The following is a 20,119-nucleotide window of genomic DNA, read 5'->3' as shown; positions in this document are numbered from 1 at the left end:
TACCGACCTCAGGCAAAGATCTAAATCTCTTCTACCAACTTCAAAACGCTGCTACATGTTCTCCAATATTTTCACTGATCCAATCCCAGAATTTGTTACAGGTCAGGTCCTTGCAGGGCTGCACATCTTTGTAGCAGGGCATAAGCTGAAAAACATAGGTTACAAAACTTTTCATTTACAACCTTAGGCATCAAAAACTTCAATGTGTGGCCTTCATGTTGATCAAACTTGATATAACACAGCCCTCCTCCCTTCCCTTGTGCAGTTGAAAAAATCAGCTCATCACAACGGTTTTCACATGGATTTTATTTATAAGGAGTATTAGCCCCAGCATGTCCAACTGATTGGTTTCTTGCGTCATTCAATCAAGTGAATCTTGGAAGCAGCAGTCAGACCACCACAAATTACACAACGGCAATTACAATTAATGTTCAACTCTGTTAGCTGCAGGGAACTCTTCAGAAGTGCCGCCCAAATCAAAAAATAGATCTTTTTCAACTTCTGTTGAACTACTTTTTCAGAGGGGTCAAGTGTATGAAAAGTGAACTTGATTTTTTGCATCCATAATTTTTTTATTAGTTTGACATTCTTAAATGTCCTTTTCTGAAATCATACTGTCTAAGATCCAAACACTGAAAAGAGAACCATAAAAGTAGATTTTTTTTGTATGAATAAACTCGTTACATCTTAAATTGTTCTTTGTTAGTCTGTCTCGTCCAAATCACGAGTTCATTTGCTCCACTCTGAATCAAAGGAATAAGATATGATCTTGTTTGGTTTCCTCTCCAGACTAAACACAAGAGGACACAGCGACTTTATTTCAAAAGCGTAACTATCACTGAAGTGTCTTGGATGGTACGCCTCCATCTCCTCCCATTGTGAGATGTGAAGCCAGAATACTGCCTGAACGAATGCTGACATGTTATCATGTTATGCTGGTGCAGCCAAAGCATGGGCAGAAGCAACAGGATGGTAGAGCCATGGGACTGACATCCCAACTTTATAAAATCAACCAATAAAACGTCAAAGATCCCTCAGATCAGCAGAGTCCAGACAGTCTAGAACAGATTCTTGCAGTTTGAATGGTTGTGCAGAGTTCAGTGACTCATGTGTTAGTGTTATCTTTGTTTTCTCCCAATGTTCCCCCTCTACTCTGCTAATCCAGGAAAGAATGCATGACAATAGAGCTGTCTATCAATCATCTTTTTAACATCCAATAACTAATTAAAACTCAACCTCTCAAAATAATGAGCACTTGGACATAAATCAGCCTGATAAGAACTAACTATAATGACAAAGGGAATGTTTGAGAAAATCTATTTGACATGTATTTTAATTTTCTAGTTTGACCCATGTTCCATCTGTTATAATGGAGAAGGCGGGCTTTAAGTTATATACTGCAACCAGTCACTAGAGGGGGCTCTAGAAGTTTTGATTTCACTCAGTGAGGCTGTTGTTCTGTCCATGGCTTATACAGTCTATGGCTGATATATTGTTTTGTAAACCAGATACCATAACTATGCCAAGCTCTCGTTAACTAGTAGTAAGAATTCTCCAATGCAATGTAACTTTAATTTTATAATCTTTGTAAAAACCTATTTAGAATAGAATTGATGATAAAACAGGGTACGCCTCATGGCCCGGTTATATCTGATTGGAAAGTTGTAACCATGTCATGTCAGCTAGATAAAGACACAAGAATGCCAAATATGGTCACTTCTGGCTCCAACAAACAAAGTGGCATTGGTGGAAATGCCAAACTTGAGGCATCAAAGACAAGCTCATGAATAATGTGTGATATCACAATGGCTGCATCCATTTCTTTTGTGCAGAGTAGGTTTTGAATCCTTGGGTTAGTAACCACAAAATAAAGTCCTGCCAAACAAAATGAATAGAGGAACATGAACCAAACTCCATTTCAACCTGACTAAACACAGAATTCAAAAGACTCTGAAAGAGAGGAGAGAGCTACAGAATCTCCACAGTCTACATTCATGCATTAATGTGCGGCAGAGTCTGCCTCTTTTTTATCAGTCTTGGGACCTTATAATTACAGTCTTAGTGTAATCTAACACTCCCACCTCTTGCTGTGTAAACCGAGAGTCCTCCCTCCTCCGGGTCAGGGATTAAGATGGAGGCCCAGCTGAATGAGCTGCACATTACTCTGAGACACCCACCACACTTTGTCAGGGAGACATCAGTGATCTCAGAGGATTTTTAGGTTTGTCTAAGACACAGAGATAAGGAGGCAGAGCAGTTAATGACAGACACAAAGGGGTTACCTACAATTACTCACACAATTTGTCGAGGAAGCATAAACAGAGAGGCAGTGATTTGAAATAATGAACAGTATTGTATATCAGTGTAATGTGGACACACTGCACATGCGTGGTCAGAGACTCTCCTCATAGATCTGATCTGAAACTCCACAATGAGGTCTTTGTTTTCCTACTTGTTTACTGCAAGCTGATACTTTCCACAAATTGAGCTGGTTTATGGTGTGAAAACGTTTCTTCCACTGGGATAGTTAAAGCGCAAATATGTTGGAAGGATGTCACGTAATTATGCAGCGTAGATGAAGCCGTTTCCCCCTCGCTAAAGCTCCCTGTCTTTTTCTTTTTTATTAGTGAGGCCGCTCTGCTATGCTGTGTCGAAGGTCAAAGGTCACAGGGTCAGGGTGGATGGACACTGCGTCCTCACATTCGTCTTCATTAGAGGTCTGGAAGTACTCAGTGGTCAGACCACCTCCTCCTCCTCCTCTTGCTCTTTCTTTTAAAAACTATCTGTCCATTTCTGATAAACAGCTACATTAGAAGACGGGCTTAGCCGTGTCAACACAGCGCTGCCTGACATGATCCACCAGTGGAATGAGCAGTAAACAACACTTACTCCCGCCAACATGCTTTTTCTACAGGGGATTAAAGTGAAGCAATTTCATTTCATCTATTCAGGCCTTGAAGTACATTTAGATTATTTCAGATAGCAGATAAGCCTTGAAATGAATTCACTACAACAGTCAAGTGTCCATTAGTAAACAGCCTGCACACTTAAACTCACTTAGACTCTTCAACTCACTTCCTACATTGCTGAACATAAGTATGAGTGAAACTCCAAAAGTGCATCTTCAAATGCTGTAACATTTTACTAAATAAGGAGACTTCATTTCACAACTAAGATTAATAAGTGATGGCAATTTGGCAACAACAAGAAAATCGTGGTCATAAAGTTCAAATCAAAAGTCTTAATCAATGCTGTTGTTCTTTTGTGTTGAAGCTCTACCTACGACAGTCTAGAGAATTTACACCTTTTTATTCAGAGGGTACAGTTGCACAAAGGAAACAGTCAAGGAATACTGACAGTAGGCCCAATGTCTGTAAAAAAAAAAGAAGAAGGAAGCAGCTAGTTTTTCTAAGATAAGGTAGCTCATTCTGTCAGTAATGATAGCATATTCTGCCACGAAGCATAGATCTACTGGAAGCAGGGGTACATCAAATCTCAGCAGTTGGCTTGAGTAGCTATTTCTGTCATATAGCATACTGTAGTTCATTCTCTCAAATAGGGTATCTTGTGTTCCTGCTAAGAGGGCTCAAACTTTGTATAATGTTCAGTACCTCACCCTGTTGGCTAGGGTAGCTCCAGTTTCAGCTAGAGTAAGCTATTCTGTCTGCAAACGTTCCTCAAACTATCCATTAGACTATGTCAGACTTGGGAAGCTCATTCTGATAGCTTGGTAGCTGAAAATGTCGTCTGGGTTAGCTCACTCTGTCAGGTAAGGAGTTGTAGTACTGCAAACTGTTGGTACAGAAGGTTTGTTCTGTATGTTGAAGTGGTTCATTCTGCTTGAATGTGAGTCGGGGTGTCATTTTTAGACTGGGATAGTTCAAATAGTTAAAGGTAACTGTTAGCTAAGGTAGCTCATTATGTCTTGCTAGGTAGCTCAAAATGTCATACATAGAGTTGCCACCTGTCCCGTTTTTTCCCAGAGTTGTTCTCTTTTTTCACCAGCTGTCCCGGGAAAATAAAAACCTGTCCTGGGACACAATTTGTTCCATTCTGGGGAAAATTCAAAAACCTTATTTGATTTCCATCATTCTGTAGTCTAGAAAGGTCCCTGTGCTTCTGCGGCTATTTAAAATTGTCTCTGTTTTCTTCCTGTCCATGCATATGTCACACTCGTCCGCCCAAGAGCTCAAAGTTCAGCTACCCAATTACTCACCCACTCCCGCTCCAGAACCCACATCACACCCATCCCTCAGCACCGAATCCACTTCAAGATCCTGCTCATCACCTACAAAGCCCTCAATAACCTCGCCCCCTCTTACCTGACCGACCTCCTCAAACGCCACTCCCCATCTCGCCGCCTCAGATAATCAGATGCCAACCTCCTGTCCCCTATCGCCAAGTCCAAGCACCGCACCTTGGGGGACAGAGCCTTTGCCATCACTGCCCCCACTCTCTGGAACTCTCTCCCTCCACACATCCGCAACTCTGACTCATTTCAATCATTCAAAAACCACCTCAAGACCTACCTGTACAAAAAAGCATACAACACATGACCTCTCCCCCCACCCCACCTCTATCCCTGTTTTGTTTTATTTATATGTTTTATTTTTACTTTTACCTTATGTAAAGCAACTTTGAGTACTTAGAAAAGCGCTATATAAATTCTATGAATTATTATTATTATTAAAGTGTCTCAAGCAAGGAGGGAAACTTGACCGAAGAGAGACAGCAAGCTGAATTGGCCGACGTACGAGGTCAACGTACGAGGTCTTCTTTTCACCAACTTTTGGCGTCTCCATTTGAAATGGGAGGAGAGACGACTGACGAGGAAGGAGATGGAGCAAATACATGCAAGACACCAGCACAAAAAAAACCATAGACTAGTTACAATCCTGACTGGGAGACACTTTCACAGTTTGAATCGGTACGGCCGACCCAGGGAGACAGTTTTTCCACGACATGTGTTTTGTGTCTGGCGAAAATCTCCGTAAAATATGAAAGGAAAAACGCATTGGAAATCCACCCAACAACAACAAAGCATCAAGCTGTGGAATCAAACAAACAGAAACAGGCGGCCTTTACAACTTTATGACCAAAAGAGGTTCACCAGAAGAAGACAAGATTGCATCAGCAGAGCTTACCAGTGTCCTATGTCCGAATTTATGTTCATTGGGTCAGTCTGAACTGGTAATACAATTGGTTGAGTGTCCCTTTTTTCACAAATCCAAGGTGGCAACCCATACAGCATACTTTATTATTTGGCTAAGGGTTACTGAAATTGTCAATGAAGGTAGTTTCTGTACTATTCAGTTTAGTTTACTCAATACTCTTAAGAAGATAGACTTTGGAGCTCTACAGTGTTGACATTTCTTTGTAATTCACTTGCCTTGCTGGCTGTTTCAGCATTTTTCCAGTCCTTATGCCAAGCTAAATGAACTGGCTGCTGGTTGTAGCTTCAGAAAACAAATAAGGATCTCCTTTCCCTTCAATATATTTGCTTGTACCTTTACTATTCTGCTGGAAGCTTTCATCCTGTATGAGGTTATTTTACTGTGAAAGCATTTAGGAAGAGTTCTGTAAGATGCTACTGGGATTTCCTATTTTCATACACAAGTTCAGCAGCTCACATCCTATTTAAAAAAATGTCAATGTAAAACCCCCAAAATGCAAACTTGAGTCCCTTCTCATTTCACAGAATTGATCTAAAACATGGGGACTCCTGTCATGTGGCTCCCGCTATAAAGAACATCCTACATTTCCTTTAGAAGTTCTAGAAACCAGGGCTTCCGATGGTGCATCAAACTGGATCTGAACTTGACCAAACTAGATTGAAGGAGACACTCGATCAAACCAGTGCAGACACAACACATGTGAGGGGGACTGTCCCTCTTCCTCCCTGGGGTCCTTATCAGAACAATGACATCACTGTGATCTTTTCAGTCTGTGACATTACCAAATATGTGACGACTTTTGAAGAGGATGAAGAGTGATGATGGGAATGAGAAAGGGAGATGGGAAGACGGATGCATTGACAGAGACAGAAGCAGTATTTGAAAGAGCAAGAAAGAGAAAGAGAGAGGGGGGGGGGGTAAGAGGGAGAAAGCCTTGAGCTGCGGCTTGGCTGAACTCACCGTGAACCTCTGCAGATTTATTTTCTCCAGAGCATGATGCTTGCTCAAAGGGGGCCAGATTTACATGCCTCTCCCTGGGCTGCTGTGGAGCTCGGCTCAGGGAGAGCTGAGGATGGGATAAGTGGACAATATGGAGTCTTTCTGAAGGTTACAGGGGTTAGAAGGCAAGAGGGAAGAAGGGTTGGAGCCCACTTTCTGTGCCATTATTTGGCTTTAATATGCCCTGGTGGAGTATTCCTGCTTGCTGGCTTGCCTGGCTGATTAGAAACACTCCCTCCATTAAGCGGGGTGTTTCATTTTAAACCCTGTCGTTTGTTATTGGCAGGGCCGGTGTGAGCCGATGGATCTCTGCTCTCACAACTCACTGCCTGCATCAACCAACTGCTGTGGTTATGCAATTTTTAACACGATCTGGTTTATGTAAGCTGTAACATAATGTGCAGTTTAACAGGTAGAGACAAAAGATTTGACGTGAATTGGTGTGCGCCCAGGTGTCGAACATGACTCAGGCTTTAAATTACAAGAAAACTGGAGGAAATGTGGATAGATTTACCTTTTCGTTGTCTGAAAGTTTCTTTCTTTTCAGTCTCTTTGATATGTTTCAAAGCAGAGGTGACGTGACAGCATGTAGAGGTACCTCCATTGAAAACTGGTTTGATATCAGATGTTTTCGGTAAATTCAGTCGTATATGTCAGACTTCTCGACATTATATTAAGTCTCTTCTTTCCGGCATATTTTGAATAACAGCAACTCAACACAGTTTTGCAGTTTAAGCACTACCTGTATTATTATATGCACCAACTCTTCAACATATGTGATGTTATTAACAGCTGATTACCATAAACTGAAAACCAATTCAAGTGTTTGTTTGTTTTTTAACATCTGGGGTTTTTACACCTTTATTTAGAAAGGAGAGGACAGAGGATAGAGCAGGAAACCAGAAGAGAGAGTGGGGTAAGGACATGCAGGAAGTGGACCGCAGGCTGAATCGAACCTGGGCCAACTGCTATATGGGCGTTCAACTTAACCATTAGGTTAAATCTGCACCGCCATTTAAGTGTTTCTTTAGCTGTATTTGGAAAATGTGGAAAATATAAAAGTCAGAAACATGGAAATATCATCCATGGCAAGCCGTGTATTTAAGAGGCTCTCACTGAATTAAGTTTACATGGCCTCTAGAAAGATCTCTGTAAGATCTCTCTACGATAAGATGGACGAGCTAACCCAGCACCAGAGGGAATACTGGCAGGGTAGCATCATGCTAACAGAGCTAACACCGGTCACGAACGCCACATTGGAAGGATTACACCTGCTGAGGGTGGACAGGATACAGGAGAGCAAGACTGAACACACTGGTGAAGAAGGCCAGCTCAGTCCTGGACCCTGTGGAGGTGGTGGCTGACAGGAGGGATTATGGCCAATCTGTCGTCTTTAATGAACATTTTTTTTAATATATATATATTCTTGTTGAAATTCTTGTACTGTACACCTTTTTGTTTGCTGCTGTAACTCCATGAATTTCCCCGTTGTGGGACAAATAAAGGAGTTTCTTATCTTATCTTATCTTAAAAAACGTTTGTATCACATCTTACCTTATCTATGCTGTATATAATTGGTATTGGTTATATGGCTCTTTTAAAGGAACTGCACCTTATGGCCCTACCTTATGGCACCTTATGTTGCTACTTTTGTCTAGGCTGCATAAACATTACACAGAAGTGACAGTGTGGACAAAGGAGACACCAGACAGAGTGATGAAGCAGCAGAGGAACTTATAGCGAGTTGAAAATGTGTGAATATGTTGGTTCCATTACCCTGTAATACATGCAATGAAAGTATCTAAACCTGTTACCTGTTTACTGAGATGCACTGACAGAAAGAAGAGTATATAAAAGATATGACAACTGTGGAGCTGTGGAGCCCTATATGTTGGAAATCTCACATGCAAAGTCCAGCTTCAGGATGATCAGTCGCCATCGTCCTGAGTCCCGGACAGGCTCACACAAGCAATCCTGCACCCAGCGCCAAGATTGTGGTGTACATTTTAAATTGAGAGTCAAGACTCAGAAAAGTGTCCTCTTGTATTTTATATCAAACCTTTATATAAAACACAAGAAAGGGTCAGTCTTGGTTGTTTTGAACACTTTTCTGAGTCTGGACTCTTTATATCAGATTTCCACCACACTCCTCTCCTCTCTCAGGGCCTGGTAATCCTGTTGTTGTTTCGGGGTTACGTTTTTCAGTATTGAAGGTGGTGGGTGATCACATTGGGTGAACATCCATGTCTTGACTGGCTGCTCTAAATCTCAACATACACTTACTGAAAATGTTTTTCTTTTCTTCTTCTTCTGTTTATTGGCAGATGGCATACCAGTGTAGACGTGCATGCGTAACAGCCACAAACTGGAGCTGATTGGAACTACAGAGCAGATTTTAGAAGGTATATCTTTACTCTTACTTTATTTTTATTATTATTTTAACTTTATTTGTTTGGCCTCTTGTTTGCATTGTGGAAGATGCACATCTTTATGACCTAGCAAAATGCACAGTGTTGGTTTAATGTCATGTGCTGATGTTTACTATCATTTCTGAATGTCTGACAGTCTGAATGACAGCTATGACATTTACAACAGTAAGGATATTACTGTAGTGTAAGTGCATCACATCATGGAAGATTTTTTTTCTTCATTTTTTTAATATATCCCCTGTCAAATTGAAATAATATTCCTTTAAGTATAACAAACGAGCGACGATAGTACGGCCTGCTAACTGTGACAGCTCTCTGTTTTGAATCTGTGTCCCTTTGGATTCCATTCCATGTACTCCTTCTCTGTGCACTGTACTTTTAGAAGAAAATACTGTATGCAAGCTCACAGTTGAGGCCACTGAGGAAGAGAGGAATTAACTAGCTGTCCTCTGACTCAACTCTCTGTGAGCTGCTCATGGAACCAGGGGTCAGTGACTCCAGCTTTCATATCATTTTCCCCTCCCAACACTCTGCTGTTTTAGCTGGGGAGGCCAGGGTGGGGGTGACGTTAGGGGGGGTCAGAGGGAGGCAGCAAGGCCCTCAGCTCCTGATCCCAGCTTCTCAGTTGAGCTCGGACAATTTGGCTGCTTGCTTCATCTGACAGGTAACACTCAACACGCCTGTAGGAGCGGCCCAGCTGTGACCCAGAGAGGGGAGGAGGCGATAGGGTGAGAGGGCAGACAGGGGATAGTTGTAAAACACGAGACCTCAACTCTGCTCACTTGATCTGGATCTGTTTTGCACATGTTTTTGATTTTATAACTTAGCAAAGGAAGAGGAAAAACAAAGGCATAAAGTATCTTGTTAGCTACAACATTTTTTATCTGTCATCATATTTTGTTCTTGCAGACAATTTCTCTATCTTTCCCAGACTTTGCAGTTTTCTGCTTTCCTTCCTCAAGACAAAATAATCTGGTAGAGGAACTTTCTTTTGCACTCGTCAAAAAATTGCTAAATATTTAGTTTTACTTCCCTAAATGTGAAGTAACTGCAACGCTGAAAACAAATTGAATTTGCTGAGTCAGATGAATTAGTGATAATGTGATGTGATGTGTTTATCTTTTCTAAAATGAAAAACAGAAGAGTTTGAGTGGAAACATTTAGTCCCTGGGGTCTTAGCTATTCTTTCCCCTCATATTTTGGTTGGCCTGGTCTTCTTGTGTAATATTGCTTACATAACCTCAGTGTTATAATGAAAAATAAATGAATAAGCATCTTGTTAAAGCTGGGGTTGGTAATCAGATTTAGATACACTTTTTGTCATACTGGTTAAAATGATCTTTATGTCCTGATGGCAATCATTACATAATGTGTTCCTAAAAAAGAGTGAAAAATAGCTGCTATCTACAGCCGGAGTAAACCTGGGAAAACACCAACCAATCACCGTTTTTTGGCTCCCCAAATTTTAAACCAATCAAATCCCGTCCAGCCGTTCTGCCCTCCTCCTGCACGTACATTTCCCCGGCGTGCACTCCTCCGAGTCCCCGTCTCCTGCCTCTGCTTCCCCTGACTCTACTGACTGCCCTTCTCGCTCGTCCTCGGGCCTGTCCCCTCTGACCTGATGAGGTGCTTTGCTCAGGACTGTAGTCCGGATCAGAGTCTAAAAAGCTCTCACCAACAAGCAGAATAATTAATGACGTTCAGTAAGTCCTACAGAAAATATATATTTATTGTAGCGTCCGTCCGGACGCTGTAGTGATGACGAGCCGATTCGTGAACACGTTTAGTTTTAATAACCGGTCACTGTCGGCCGTGATCACGCCAACCAACAAAACAACAATCAATGTTTGAATGAATGAAAAACTTCTTCTCTTGTGTCTCCTCTCTCCCGCTCACACACTCTACACCTCTCCTGATGCCTTCACTGACCGTCAACACTGTAGGAATTAAGAACATCTACACTGAACATGTTTAACAAACAGTAGAGCTGTTACAGTATTATATATGTGTTATAATTTTTCTCCTGATATCGTGTCACCGGTACAGCTGGATAATGCTAGCATGATAGTTGTGAGTACTAACAGCAGCTTCTTTGTATTTTTAACTTTCACTATGATAATGTTTTGGTGAGGACCGGTTTTGAATCAGTCACGATCATATGGTCGAGAATCAGCGGCGCTCATGCATGTGAGCGGGGGGGCTCGTTTTGGAGGAGCTCCGAGGGAGGAGGGGAGGGGTTAGACGGAGTCATGAGGAAAAGCTACATTCAAATTCATGCTAGTTTTCAGAGACTACCAACCCTAGCTTTAAGGGCAGCCCAGGCTATCATAATATGTATGCTGTAGTAATGTCACAAAATGTTTGAAAAGTAACCACAGTTACAGGATGCATTTTAGAGAACTTTATTGCAACGTGACAGATAACAAAAGTTAGCAAGATATTTGGTTTTTGAAAGCTGGTCCCTCTCGACAATCAGAGTACAAAAATAAAAATTTCCCCAACACATCATTCTTAACATTCTATCCATCTATCTCAATCTGGTTTTCCCTGACACATAGCTAGCTGTGCCATGCATCAAAGCAGTTCCTATCTTGGATGAGACAGAGCGCCACGTCGCACTCTTTACACTTCCATGGTGTGGACAGGTTGAGCTTCCTGGTCTGCCTACAGCGAATGCAGGTTTTACGTCCGTAAGAAGCCTTCTTGCTTGAATCACTTTGCTGCGAGATCGCCACAGGCATGTGGCTGCACTGCGCTTTTGCTGCAGGGGCCGCGACTGTTACACCACACAGCTGAGCCGTCAGCTCCTCCAGGAAGGCTCTGTGATTCATGGGCTCCTCCTGCTTCTCCTTGCAGAGCTCCTTGTGAAGGATGAAGCTGTTTGTGACAGCAATGTCCAGGAGCTGGAAGAACAACGTGCGGTACCAGCGTATGCTTTCATGATGCGTAGAGAAGTACTGAATCAGATGGTCGAACGATTCAACACCAACTGTCTGTTTGTTGTACTCCAAGACCGGTGACGGGCATGTGATGTATTTGGTGAGAATTTCTGAACTTTTGATTCTTTCTCTCCTCCTCACCAAGTTACCAGCGCGCGCCTGGTGGATTGTGGAGCACACAGAGACCTCACTTGTGTCCTTCCACTTCACAAACAACAGTGGGTCTTCACGGATCCACCTGATGGAGCCTCTGGGGGAACTTTTCCTCAGAGCGTTAGATTTTGTGCGGGGGAAGTGTTTCCTTTTGTCTCTGTACATGCCACACGCCCCTATGTTCATGCTATGCAGGTCCTTGAAGAGTTTTGTACTGGTGTAGAACTGATCCACATACAGATGGTAGCCCTGTCCCAGATGGGCTGGCTTTATCAGGGACATAACAGAGTCGTAAGCAAGTCCAACACCTGAGGCAAACTCCCCCTTTCCGGTGTACACGGAAATGTCCAATGTGTAGCCATTGCTGCAGTCGGACAAAACGAACAGTTTGAAATCTCTCTTGGCTTTGGGTTTTGGCTTCATGAAATGTGTAAATCCATAATGTGCCTTTGTCACCACCTTCTCCTGGACTGTGAGGTTCTGTTTTGGATGATAATATGTTCTGAAAGCATGTTTGAGGTTGTCAAGAAAGGGCCTCAGTCGAAACAGGTGGTCATATCCTGGGGTCCCTTTCTTTTTATCATTCTCGACATCCTCCTCTGGATCGCTCATGTGGATGTTCCACAATATCATCCGAAACCTGTCCCGAACCATGACGTTGGCTGGAAACGGCACACTAAAAATGGTGTTTCTCTTCCAGTACCCCTGAATGTTTTCAAGCTTCACCAAGGCAAAATAAAAAGTCAGCCCCACAAACTTAAAAAACTCCTGTCTGTTGAGGTCAGTCCAAGAATATTTTTTGCCACAGGCAACATTTTTAGCAGCTTGTTTATTTGTGTGATTAGAAATGGTGGAAGCTGCTTCGTTGCTCAAAAACAGTTTGAAAAGGTCCAGTGGAGTGTATGTGCTGTTAGTGTTGAGCTGATGTCCAGGGGGTCTTGCTGGGGTGAACCTTATGGATTTTGGAACAATGTCAAGATCTCTTTCTGATTTCCAGGATGAGGCTGTGTCTCCTGGCCCAGACCTTAACTGGATCGGGGATCGGGATCTATCCTGGGATTGAGGTGATCTGGGTCTTGATCTTCGGTCACACTGGGTAGATGTGTGGTTTCTGGCAGTTTCAGCTGAGCTGCAAGGCAAGTCTTCATCTTCAGTATCAACACTTCAAAACAAACCAAAGAGATGTAAAAAGTTAGTGTTTGGTCACATATCAATCACACAGCTGTAAGAACAATGCTTTCCTTTAAATCTCCACACTGACACTTTTAATTGAGGCCTGCTCTCTCTCCTGTGGGCGGCAGTAGCGGCAGTCCATAGGGACTTGGCTTGGGAACCGAAGGGTCGCTGGTTTGAGTCCCAGCATGGATGAAGTTTGGCAAGTGGACTGGTGGCTGGAGAGGTGCTGGTTCACTTGCCTGGGCACTGCCGGGTGCCCTAGAGCAAGGCACCGAACCCCCAACTGCTCTGGTTGACAGCAGTATCCTCACATCTCTCCCTAAGCATGTTCCCTGCATGTGTGTGCATGATTGTATGTATATACCAAAAAACTGTATGTGTAGCATGTCTAAAAATAGCTTGAGTGAAAAAATTGAATTTCCCCCCTGGGGATTAATAAAGTACCTTCCTACCTTTCTCTTTCTAAACAGAGTCCACCTGTCACTCACCTGTCAACCTGGACACAATAGGTAATACAAAGAGAGATGACCACTACATACATGTTAAATAAACCACCCTTTACCTTCATTCTATATCACGTTCACTTATAATATATAAACTGCTTACTCCTCAACTGGATCCATTCCTTGTTGGTATGCAAGCTCATCATCTGTGAGGAAACTCTCTGCTCCGGACTCCACATCATGTTCTCCCCTCTCCACAGGGAGCTCTCCCTCCGCTCCCCCGTTGGTTTCTAGTTTGATGTCACATGTGTTCATGTTTATCTGCTCCTTTTCCAGACTCCCGTGATGACATGACACAGACAATGCCCGTACTCTCAGGTACAGAAACTTCCCCTTTACTTTAATGTTGTTTTATAGCGTTTTGCTACTGCAACTTTCAACACCGGGCTCAGCCATACTTCAGAAACGCCGTCTCTGATTGGCCAAGAAGAGAACAACACAAGCTCTGATTGGCCCCAGTTTCAACCGAAATGCATTATGGGAAGGCTAAGAGTGAGGCTAATGAAACCAGTGGCAGTTTTCAACTCGAAAAGCTGTTTTCTAAGAGCAAAAGAACGTCCCAGGGTAGATGCATTAATGTGGAGGTATTCTGCAAAGCCTCTCAAGACGGTCCTGAAGCTCCAGGCTGGATTAAAAAGCCTCGGGGAAGATACGATCGCACTGTAGCTCGCGTGCAGCTCTCATCGGAAGCCATGTTGGATTAGAAAAAAACAAAACAAGAAAAGTCCCCTATCAGCAGAGTCCCCTACCAGCAGGGTCCAGGGATAGTTTTCATTCCATGTAGACCAGAAAGAGATATTTAAAGGCACTATGAGGAGTTTTTCACCAGCTGAGAAACAGACTGAAACCAACAGTGATGCCTCTTTATGACCTTCAAAAGCAAACAAAACCATAAACAACAACACTGACACCTTCTCTGTTGTCATTTTTAAAGCCTTAAACCACTCTGAGGGGGTAGGTGTCAGACCACATGATTGACATTTGGCTTTAGAAACAACCTTTTTCAGCTGTTTTCATGTCAAATAATCACATTGAGTGATACATCTGACTGTTAAAAGACAGCAGGGTGAGGTTTTTGTTGAAAACACTACTTTTGCATGTACAGAAGAAGAGATAAGAGGTATCACTTTGTCCACAATGGGGCGCCAAAATTGATATAAATCAAAAGTTCCCCTCATCAGCTTTAAGTGGCAGCTGACCTACAGTCATAGGTTTTTATAAAATCAATATGTGCAGGCCAACGTGTCTCAAATACCTACATATATATTGCTAAATATTTTAGTCACATTGGGTCGCACATTTTTATTTTCATTCTTTGGTTCCCAAAGACCTGCTAAGGAATGAAAATGTTTATGTACACCAAAATGCTGGGCTCAATCATGGCAAAATTTGTGTTAAGCCATTTTCAATTATATGTCATATGCTCTTTAAAGGTGACATATCATGCAAAATCGACTTTTTAATGGTTCTCGCCCTGAAATATGTGTCCCTGGCATGTCTACAAACCCCCCGAAAATGAAAAGAATCCATTCTGCCCCTGTTCTGATTTCTCCACCTTTCTGTAAATGTGTGCTGAAACCAGCCATTTCAGTTTTCAGTGTTTTTCGTACGTCACAACGACATCCGGTCTGTAACGGAAGTCAGAGCTCAGAGCTTGTTCAGCCCATAGATGGTATAAAATACAACTCAACCCCTCCTCTGTTTTTCATTACCTGCACACATATGTGCTAACAAGGAGCTTAGGAGGGAGGCATGCTAGTTGTAGGCTGTCTTAATAAACACAAAGGTCGGTTTTACTCCCCACGTCTGCAGATTTGAAGATCTAGTGGATGATTTCTATTTTTCATGGCAAAGTGCTAGCGCTAGTTAGCATAGCCACATAGCTACATGTTCGTAGCTGTGTACCAAGACACACGTCGACATACTGACAAATAAAACAACAAGAAACACTAAATCTGTGACCAATCGTTCAGAAAGGATCAGGATTCTGGATCAAATTCAGAGGGTTGAAGTAACGCGGGACTGTGAGCAGCCTTGTATTCAGCCAACATGTAAACATTAGATCAATGTTCTGGAGAGCCGAGGCCACATCCACTTCCTGAGGGGGCGTGGTCAGAGAGAAAACAGACTGTTCTGAGCAGGGCTGAAAAAGAGGGTTTTTCAGGCAGTTTGTAAAATGATTCTGCATTTCATGACATTTTTTGCGCGGTTTTGTGTTAATGAAATGCATTTAAATTTGCATTTTGTGAAATCTTTTTGCATTGAATGCTTTTTTTAAAAGCCCTGTCCATAACTGAAGTAGAGGAGCACAGTGGAGAGCTTGGTTACAAAAAACATGCCCTGAAATTAGTCTAAATGCTTCTTTGAGTTGAGTGCAACCAGACATTTTATTTACACAGTTTTCTTGCATTTTTTTTTTCTTGTTGTATCAACTTAATCAGCTCATCTTCTTGACATAGCAAGGTGGTCATCTTATGTTTAGGCAGTTAACTGAACAATAAACTGGTCACTGTGATAGGCCCAATAACTACGTGCCATGTTGCCATTGCTCACACTAATACGGTAAGTTAAGAGTTATGATCATCAGACATTGAGTCTAGATCTCAAGGAAACAACCGAAATTCCCTCTCCGACCAACATGGGAGAACAGATCAAAGAAAATGGATAGGTTCATGTCTGATTAGAGTTTCCATAGCGTGAGACTGCAGAGTTGGACAATACATTTTTACAGGCTAAATATTATGAGCTTGCCCTTAAACATTACACACAATTATTTGAACTAGTGTTGATGTAAAAACTTCACGCATTGCAGCTTAGACTTTAATCCCTTTTGGATCAGTAAGAAAGATGTAATGGGTATATTTTCTAGTATTTGATTGAATGTGTCTTTAAGGGAAAACTGGATGGGGAAATGGACATTCAAGGGTTAAAACATGAAGCCTGCTTGTAATAACGACCACATGCTAAGATAGCTTTGATATGTGTATGGATAAAGTGCCACTCTCAGGTTTTAGACATGCAGACTCGTGTGATCATGTGTTTAAAGAGAGCAGAGGCATATGGAAGTCAATATTTCAAGTTACATTTCAATTATAAACGTCCGATACCACATTATTACACTCCTGCAGACTCCCCAAACCACCAAAACCACTCACACAGCTCACTACACATACACAAGCACAAACACACTAAAACCACATGTTTTTGCACATAAAGGCAGCGCTGTCTTTATGATTTCAGGCTGGTGGTGTTATCAGAACTACGCGCACACACTCACACACACTCCAACACTCGGGGGCAAGAGTAGGAGGAGCAGATCAAAGAAAGTGTGGTTAAAAAAGAACACCCAGGGACACCCACCTCCACATAAACAGGGGATCTCCTTACCAAAAACAAAGAGGCCTGAGCAGCCAACCCACATCCAGTGGAACGGGAAGGGGGGGAAGCAGCTTAGAGAGAGGGAAGGAGGGGAGGGAGGGATCAGAAAACATGTAAGATGGGCGGAAAGGTAGAGCAAAATCATTCATTACTGTAATTACAACCTGAGCCCACTCACTCTTTCATTCAGAAAAGAAGAGAAAAGAAGGAGAGGAGAGATTCATCTTCCCACAAAGGTGTTTACCGCACACTAGGAGAAATCTTTCTTCAATCCCTTCTTCAAATGAGTCCTCAGAACACATAAACAGAGAGGAACACACATGTGACACACCACAGGGGATCCTTAATCAGTTCAAGTGAGGAGGTTTTGTCAGTAAATAACGTGAGCTATGAAAGTGCTGTGTCAGGGTCTACATCAGCGTATTTATTTTCCCATTCAACATCTGAATCATGCTCTCCCTCATCACCTCACACAAGTCATTATACCTCCAGAGCAGAGCAGTGTTTTAGGACCGAATAAACATTTACTTCTTTGTTGTTTTTGCCTTACGTTCCATCTGGACAGGGATCATAATTGGATGTCTTCGAGGAACAGTTTAACAATTTAGGAAATGCTTTAAGTGTCTTTACTAAGTGGCAACCTCCGGTGTTGACATATGAAGTCCAAAGCACTGCAGTACCTCAAGTGGCCACTGGAAGCTTGTTGCAAAAGCCAAGGAGATCCCATTAACACCCATGTTTAAGATGCCCATCTTTACAGCAGAAATACACTTCATGAAAAAAAAAAAAAATCATAGCTTAATTGTTTTGAAGATATCAAGGCGAAGACTTTATTAATAGGTGTGTGGCTGTGTTGACACAGGCGGGCGTGTTGTAGCTATTTACCAGGACGCCTAAGGCCCACCTCAGTCAGACTCTTCACCTATTTCTGCATAGATTGATCGTAAATTTGGATTATTCAGCATTCCCATTGTTGGGCTTCGTAACACCTCTTCAGAAACCACTGGGTGATGTCACTGAGATTATGTCCATGTTTTTAACAGTCACTGTTTTTTGCCAAGATGTGAGAGAGATCAGCCTGTTGTGTCTGATAGAACAGCTGTGATAAATGTTTTCAGTTCAACAAGTTCTGATTCTGCTCCCACTGCTTACCCGTGTAGAATTAATGGGAATATTTTGATATAATTTGATGGCTATGATTTCTATCAAAGTAGTTAGTTAGCTTGGGCGCTAAATGGGGCATAGATTAGCCGGATAAGCTGTAGGTAGAGACCAAACACAAAGCTCAAAGGAGAGTAATTAACACACAACCAGAGATTGAGAGATAAAACCAGGGTGCAAATTGCCAGAGGGTATGGGGGACCATGCCTCTGCTTTTTTTCAGGTTTTTATCCCTGGTCTGACTACATTAGATCCATGTCATACTCCGCCAGTAGATGGTGCAAGTGGACTTGCCTTGTGTCAAGTTTAGTTAAGTTTAGTTAACTATAAGAACCTGAGGAGATGGCTTTCCCACACTTGGCCATGCGTCTGGGTAGAGATTGCTTAGTTTCACCAAGTAGAGTTCACTGCAGTCTTCGTTGTTCTGTATAGCATGAACTACATCACTCTCGCAAACCTCTAGGCCTCTGAGGTCTTCTAACACGGGTCTCCTGGTAGTTCCTTGGTCAAAATATACACTGAAGGGCGTCTGCGCTTTTAGTGTAAAGGCCCAGCGTCTTTGGAACAGCCTCCCTTCCTCAATCAGGGCCGCCCCCCTGTCAACTCTTTTAAGACTCTCCTCAAAACACACTTTTATATTTTAGCATTTGAGTCCTCTAGCCCTGAATAGGTTTCAATTCCGAACGCTGTGCTTTCCTTGTTAGTTGTTTGTCCCTTTTTCAAATAATTGTTTGGTTTGGTCTCACATTGTCTTTTTGGTTTGTTTTTTTGTATTGTACAGCACTTTGGTCAGCTTCTGCTGTGTTTTTAAATGTGCTTTATGATTAAATTTGACTTGACTCTTTGTTTTAGAGACGGTTGCAGAATTCTTCTTCTTTTATCTTTTTAAACATTACCCCCTCTGGATTTTTTCCAAGAATCACACACTGGACATAACCCAGATAATTGCTAATGCCACATATCTCCTAGACATAAAGATTAGCAAGTAGTCGCCCACAAATTAACCATTCTCAAATGATGCTTATATATCCCTGGTGGTTACATAAGAAGGTTTGCCCTGCACGAAAAAAGCCAAAAAATCTGTTGTTGCAGCCAGCAGCTGGTTAGATTAGCCTGGCAGCGAGGGGGAAACAGTTAGCAGTCCAAAGGTCACAAAATCTGAATATTAGCAGCTCCAATGCTCTTTAATTGGCACATTACTTCTAATTTGCCTAATCCACACTGCAGAAAAGGTTTCCCTGATCGCAGTCATTAAACAGCTGAATAAGTGTTATCAGTCTTGGCATCTAAGTCTGAGCAAGAAAATAAACAAGTTGCTTTCCCATGAAGTTGACCCGCTCCTCAGAGTAGAAAAACAAAGCTATAGAACAGATTGTTAATATCTAATCATCAAATGTAAAATGAACACTGAGGAAACTTCTCCTTAGCAATGACTTGAAAATCCCTTTCCTTCATCACTTTACATAACAGACTTTGGGCTCTAAACTCCGTCTGCCTGTGTTTGTGGAACATGTTCTGAAGTAGGTTGACTCACTTTCTGACCACAGCTTGTAGCCTCTTGGTTTCTTTACAGCCTCCCCTCAATGTGTTTACCTTGCTCTCATCTCCGTGTCCCTCAGCGCTCCTTAACCACCGCCCTGGGTGTCCCTCTGGGGGAAACAATTGGCTGGGTAGAGGGAAGGAAACAGTAGCTCTAATGTGATCTGAGGACAACAACAATGCCTGGAAAGTTCACCTGCCATCACACTCTGCTGTGGAAGCTGTTTCCAGTCATTCATGAGACCTACAGGTGTTTCATCTGTGCCAGGAAATAAGCCCCAAGCATAAAGTAACATACAGTATGTCATCTGATACTGTTAATGCCCAGGGAAGTACACAAGTGAGTCTGGGTATATACATGTATAGTTATGTATATCAGATGTTTTATGTATAGAGATTGTGGTTTGTTCTGGGTATGTGGTCCTTACTGGAAGACTGTTTGTGGTCAAACTTGATATAGAGAGGAAAGGAGACACTATAACTCTTCTGTAACATTTCTTCTGTAATTATCCTTTGATTTTCCCACAAAGAAGAGGCGGACATTGCTTTGTTAGTTTTTGTATTTTTGCCTCCATCATATATGTTTCAGTGTAGGTCACGAGTCTCAGTCAGGAGAGTTTCAGACTCGTCTGGAAAGAGTGGATAAAAGTGCATCTCTTTTCTTGACC

The 20,119-nt window shown here is 42.2% G+C and overlaps 1 protein-coding gene and 1 long non-coding RNA gene across 2 annotated transcripts in view; one reads left to right on the top strand and one right to left on the bottom strand.

The window, feature by feature from the left end:
• LOC117805949 overlaps positions 1 to 8,563 on the top strand; it is a 193,663-nt gene extending 185,100 nt beyond the window's left edge. The window contains exon 13 of the long non-coding RNA XR_004629569.1: positions 8,498 to 8,563. This is a non-coding gene — a long non-coding RNA (uncharacterized LOC117805949). The remainder of the gene's footprint in view (positions 1 to 8,497) is intronic.
• A 2,425-nt stretch (positions 8,564 to 10,988) lies between these two features.
• Positions 10,989 to 14,163, bottom strand: LOC117806620 (piggyBac transposable element-derived protein 4-like). The gene is made up of 2 exons (XM_034675601.1): positions 13,477 to 14,163; positions 10,989 to 12,856 (listed from the first exon to the last, which is right to left on the bottom strand). Exons 1-2 carry the CDS (start codon positions 13,626 to 13,628, stop codon positions 11,161 to 11,163), a joined length of 1,848 nt encoding a protein of 615 aa, XP_034531492.1. The 5' UTR covers positions 13,629 to 14,163; the 3' UTR covers positions 10,989 to 11,160.
• Between the last annotated feature and the right edge of the window lie 5,956 nt (positions 14,164 to 20,119).

Source organism: Notolabrus celidotus, chromosome 22 (assembly GCF_009762535.1).
Source record: "Notolabrus celidotus isolate fNotCel1 chromosome 22, fNotCel1.pri, whole genome shotgun sequence".
In the NCBI taxonomy this organism is placed as follows: domain Eukaryota; kingdom Metazoa; phylum Chordata; class Actinopteri; order Labriformes; family Labridae; genus Notolabrus; species Notolabrus celidotus.
The sequence above is the reverse complement of the archived record's forward strand: the minus strand, read 5'-3'. Positions and strand labels throughout refer to the sequence as shown.

Bases quoted from the DNA above. Each gene is read 5' to 3' on its own strand.
- LOC117806620 (XM_034675601.1), bottom strand. From the start codon at position 13,628: ATGAACACATGTGACATCAAACTAGAAACCAACGGGGGAGCGGAGGGA. The intron at 12,857-13,476 runs GTAAGCAGTTTA...TTTGTTTTGAAG, and splicing joins GGAATGGATCCAGTTGAGGA to TGTTGATACTGAAGATGAAG.